This window comes from Calidris pugnax, unplaced genomic scaffold, assembly GCF_001431845.1.
Source record: "Calidris pugnax isolate Ruff unplaced genomic scaffold, ASM143184v1 scaffold81, whole genome shotgun sequence".
NCBI lineage: Eukaryota > Metazoa > Chordata > Aves > Charadriiformes > Scolopacidae > Calidris > Calidris pugnax.
This window is the reverse complement of record NW_015090880.1, coordinates 6,242,687-6,247,466: the sequence shown is the minus strand read 5'-3', so window position 1 is coordinate 6,247,466 and position 4,780 is coordinate 6,242,687. Positions and strand designations below refer to the sequence as shown.

General features: G+C 42.8%; 1 protein-coding gene across 1 annotated transcript in view; it reads left to right on the top strand.

Annotated features, from left to right (window-relative positions):
• The window catches only part of ARL6IP5 (ADP ribosylation factor like GTPase 6 interacting protein 5), a 14,127-nt gene extending 9,728 nt beyond the window's left edge, over nucleotides 1-4,399 (top strand). Inside the window, exons 2-3 of the mRNA XM_014946810.1 lie at nucleotides 2,123-2,340; nucleotides 2,668-4,399. Coding sequence (XP_014802296.1) covers nucleotides 2,123-2,340; nucleotides 2,668-2,840 — 391 coding nt within the window. The 3' untranslated portion in view covers nucleotides 2,841-4,399. The remainder of the gene's footprint in view (nucleotides 1-2,122; nucleotides 2,341-2,667) is intronic.
• The last annotated feature ends 381 nt before the right edge of the window (nucleotides 4,400-4,780 follow it).

The window sequence follows — 4,780 nt, the reverse complement described above, 5'->3', positions numbered from 1 at the left end:
AATTCAAATAACTTTCCCCAGGAAAGTGGGGTCTTTTGAAGCATTCTTTTTTTTTTTTTTTTTTTTTTTCCCTTCACATCCCTTACAGCCAGTCAGTTATACAGAACCTGTGTAATACCAGAAGGAAGCGTAGAGTAGAAAAGTCTTTAATCTCTTCCTTATAAATATGGAAGGATTGCTCTTCATCACCGGTTTCTGAAGTTGTAATGAGAGTAGAGGGAAGGGTAGGGAAGATAAAGCTTTGAGACTATTTACCTTACACGTGGAAAATGTAGAGTGGAACTCTGCCTGGCCCCTTATTGTTGCCAGGATTATCTTCTCTGTAGATTTTTGGGAACAAAAAATAGGTTGCTGTGAGTTCTCTGAGTAAGTTTGGCCATTTCTGCTCCAAGCTAGCTGTGCTGTGGAAGTGATTTCTACTTTAAGAATCTCATATGTCCAGTAGTACATATATAAACCAGGCACTAGTGTGGTCCAGTCATGAGTCACCCTCCTTCTCCTGCTGCAAAGGAGCACAGATGAAACTGATTTCTTTCCAGAGCAGTGCTGTTCACTTTTTCCAGCCTGGAAACTTAAGACTGACAATTCAGAGCTAAAAATAATCTGGCTGGCTACAGGGAGTGACTCACATGCAAGAAGCAAGTCTGCCCTCTCACCACTTCCAAAAAGCCCTGTTGGCTTTTCAGCGTGAGTAGCAGAAGCAGGTGGGGAACCAGTCTGAATTTTAATCTCTTTCCATCCAGTCTTCCTGTCTCCTCTTGGCACAACTGACTTAAAGAATCAAGAGCCAGTCTCTGCTCTGAAATAATTCTTGTGGGGGTTCTTTCTTCTCTAGGAAAATGCTCTCTGGCACTGCAGGTAGAGTGTTGACATACCTGTCAACAGATCCAGCGAGAGATTTCTTCCGCCTGTGCCGGATATGAAGCACAGACCACAAACCATAGCATCTTCCTTAGCAGTGGGGTGGAGTGTGAGTCACTGTGCCTGTTAGCTTTGGAGCAGTAAGACTGACTGCGAAGTCTGCAAGAGGAAATCTTGACTACATCTGGCTTTATCGGAGCAGTGTTACGCTGCCGTCGTAGTTGTAGCAGCTCAGAGCCCTCAGCTGCTCTGTAATTAGATCAGTGCACATGCAGGCAAGTGAATCAGAATGCACGTGGAATCCCATAGCTTGTTACTATATAAATGAAATAAAATAGAGCCTGGAATTTGTGTGAGTACAGAAACAAGCTAAGCGAAGTCATTGCTGAAAGCTTGACTCCAGACAAGCTCTAAATACTTGGGAAAGTGGTTTGAGCAGGTGATGTTCTTGCCCTGGTCCAAAAAAAGGGACTTGCTGTTTATAGCCCAAAGCTGATCCGCTCCATGGCTTGGTTTGCTTGGTAACTCCAATAACAATAATAGAACACAAACCTCAGAGTGACCCTCTTGCCAGGCCTGGCTCTTTTTCCTGCAAGACCTTTATCCCATACTCTGGTTCCTTCTGACTCTCAGGCATGCTTGCTTGCTTGCTCCCGCCCGTCATGCTGATGGTAGTAAGCTCCTTCTGCAGGTTCATAAAATTATTTTGTTTGGGTGTAAACCAGTAAGAAGGTTTATTCAGAAAGGTTTCTCAGTGTTCTCCTACCTTCCTCATTTTGCAAACCTAGACAAGATAATATGAAAATCTGGTTCATCTGAAAGCCAAGGCTGAGCCTGCTTTTTGGTGTAAGGAAAAGATCAATCCCTTGGGCAACTGATCGTTGGCTCCATCCGCTCTTGGGATTTGCTAATTCTGGGTCTGGTATCAAGTGAATGTGTTGGTTGCACAGGTAGAAGGGGTCCTGATGGTAAGTGCTTCTTTCAATGAGGTGCTGCAGAAGCTCTCATTAGCCTTAGCTATGCTTCGGAAGAGAACATAAAGATTATCTAAACTCACTGCTGCATGTTGCTTGTTGAGTCACCATTTTACCTAAAGATCAGTGGTTGATAAAGGTCTTGACAGCAGCAACCGACTTGTTATTGTCTTACCTCCCTGGCAACAAGTTACCAGTGAGCTAGATGTTTGCAATGTGGGCACAAATCATAAAGGCTCTGAAACAGAACACTTTCTTCTTTTTTTTTCCCCCCTTCTTGTCTCCAGATTTCTGAGTCCCTTGAATATGCTGATTGGCGGTACTGTGGTGGTGCTGGTGTTCATGGGCTTTGTGTGGGTATCACACAACAAGGATATACTCCGCAGGCTGAAGAAGCAGTACCCAACCTCGTTTGTAGTGGTCATCATGCTGTCTAGCTACTTCTTGATCTCCTATCTGGGAGACGTCATGGTGTTCATGTTTGGGATCACGCTTCCTCTCCTCTGTAAGTACTTTTCCTCTTCTCTTGAGGGGGTAGAGGCGTGTGGCTTGAGCTTTGTCAAATTAGTCTGTAGAGTCAAAATTGGCTGTTGCCTTTACTGTCTCTATTGAAATAATCCCAAAACAAAATTGGGGAGGGAGGGGACACAAAACAGCACAAGCTGTCTTTAATGTTGTTATTAAATGGGTACCTGTGGTTACTTAAGTGGTCATTGAGACTTCGTCTTCTTCCAGTGATGTCATGGCGTTGGAGTGTGTCTTCAGATGAATGCTGCAAGAACTATGCATTCCTTGGGCATTAACAATTAATACGTGTGTTTCTGTCCCACAGTGATGTTTGTCCATGCTTCTCTGAGGCTCCGGAACATAAAGAACAAGCTGGAGAACAAGATGGAAGGGATAGGCTTGAAGAAGACCCCAATGGGCATCATACTGGATGCTCTAGAACAGCAAGAGGATAGCATCAACAAACTGGCTGACTACATATCTAAAGCGAAGGAGTAAGCAGCTGCAACGAGGTGTTTTTACCTGTTGCAGGAGTGTAGTTGCTATTTACTATTGTTCAAGCTTGCTTTCAGTTTGTGTACAAAACAGCAAATGCACGTGGTACAGAGTAATAGTTGCAGGATACAGGTATTCCAAGGTCTTCAGGGCTCCTCTAAGAACATAAGAGCAGCAACTTTTTTTCTATCATATAGCAAAATGTTCTGGTGTTTACACAAATACATACTAACTTAAATGTGTTTGCTTGTCTCTTCTTCTGGGGGGTAGAAGAGGAAGAGATGGAAACCTACGGAATGCAGTCTCTCAAACTGTCTTGTAGCAAATTTGTCTCTTAGTAACACCCCTTTCATCTCAGTTTTACAAGATGCTGGGTAGCATGCTCAGGCTGGCGATGTGCAAGATGAGCTGGAATGTATCAAAAGTAGGTCTCTCTTGCATCCTCCAAATCTCCCACTTGAGTGGTCTCTACAGAGATGATGTCGATGGCTTAGCTGACAAGCTGTAAAACTGTGCAATATTTGTCATGAATATGGGTTCCTGTCCTCACCTTGCTTTCCTCCTTTAGCAGCCAGGAAGCAGTCTAAATAGATGTAAACATGAAGAATATATACTGTGCCTCTGTCAGTAAAATGCACCTTGGTCCTCTCTGAAATCTTGATCTATAGAAACTCTTCCTCTCTGCAGGAGAGCCAGACTCTCTTGCGTACTAGCTAAACTATGGCCAGACATGGGAGGGAAAAAAAGTTTTCAAATGTATTGGATAAGCTAAGTTTCTACCCTATTAATGTTTTTTAAATACTGCTACTTTAGGACTTACCTTGTTCTGCTTTAGTCTGTATAGGCTGTTTTGTAGATGGAGGTGTTATGTGTGTTCTTGAGCGTGGGCCATCTTTTTCTTTCTTCTTAACCAGAATGCAAAGGTATAAGTAAAACATGCATCTCACTGACTCTCTACTTCTGACACTCTTCAAAGGAATAAACTGGATTTCAGGTTTACAAGTAAAAGCAATAAATGTCAAGATACAGTTTTTGAAAACCCATTCCAAATTCATGAAGATACTTGCCTGTAACAACTCTTGAAAATGGTGTGTGGGATTCTTTTATATGTATTTTAACTTAACTGCCAGCTCTGATGGAATTATCTTGATAACAGGAGCTTACCAACAGTAAGGGGGGAAAAAGTTGTCCAGGTGACACTCCATTTCAGATAATGTTGCATTTCTCTTTTCTAACAAAGTAATTAATTTAACAAAAAAAACAAGGATCCTTAAAGTTGAAGCTTTTATGTAAAACTTACCATGCTGTTTTCATCGTGGACTGTGTAGAAATCTGAACATGTCATTCCATTTAAGTGTTAAAGTGATCAGTATTTATTGAAATTTGTCTGTATATTCCAGCTGAAGAGTCAATGGCCTGTTCCTCACTCGTAGCGCATGGTCTTTGTTTTTTGAAAACTATTTCCACACTTAAAGAACATGGTAGCCTATGACTTCATCATTACTGTAGAATTTTAAAAACTGCACAGTTATGAAGAAAAATAAATTCTAATGGTGATTACAGAGTGCGTTTGTTTCAGCCTGGGAAAAGTGGTTGGAAACTTGAGCTTGTCTCTGGTGGAGCTCCCAAGGGGGGGTGGCAGGAGGTCTGTCACCCTGTAGCTGGTGCTGCGAGCCCATGCTCATGATGAGCTGCTGGCTCTGCAGGCTCTGTGTCTGTATGAACTTTGTTGAGGCACGAGGGACCTCTGAGCTGTGCGAATGTTAGGGCCTTGCTCTGCATCCTAACAAAGGCTTCTCTACAGAGCTGGAGGACTTGGAGCATTTCTTCATGCTTTCAGGCTCTTGTATAACTCTACTCAACTACCTGAGAGGGGTTTCTGCTTCTAGGATTACTGGGAGCTGTGCCTTGAGCAACGCTGGGAAGCCAACTCCGTGGTGCCT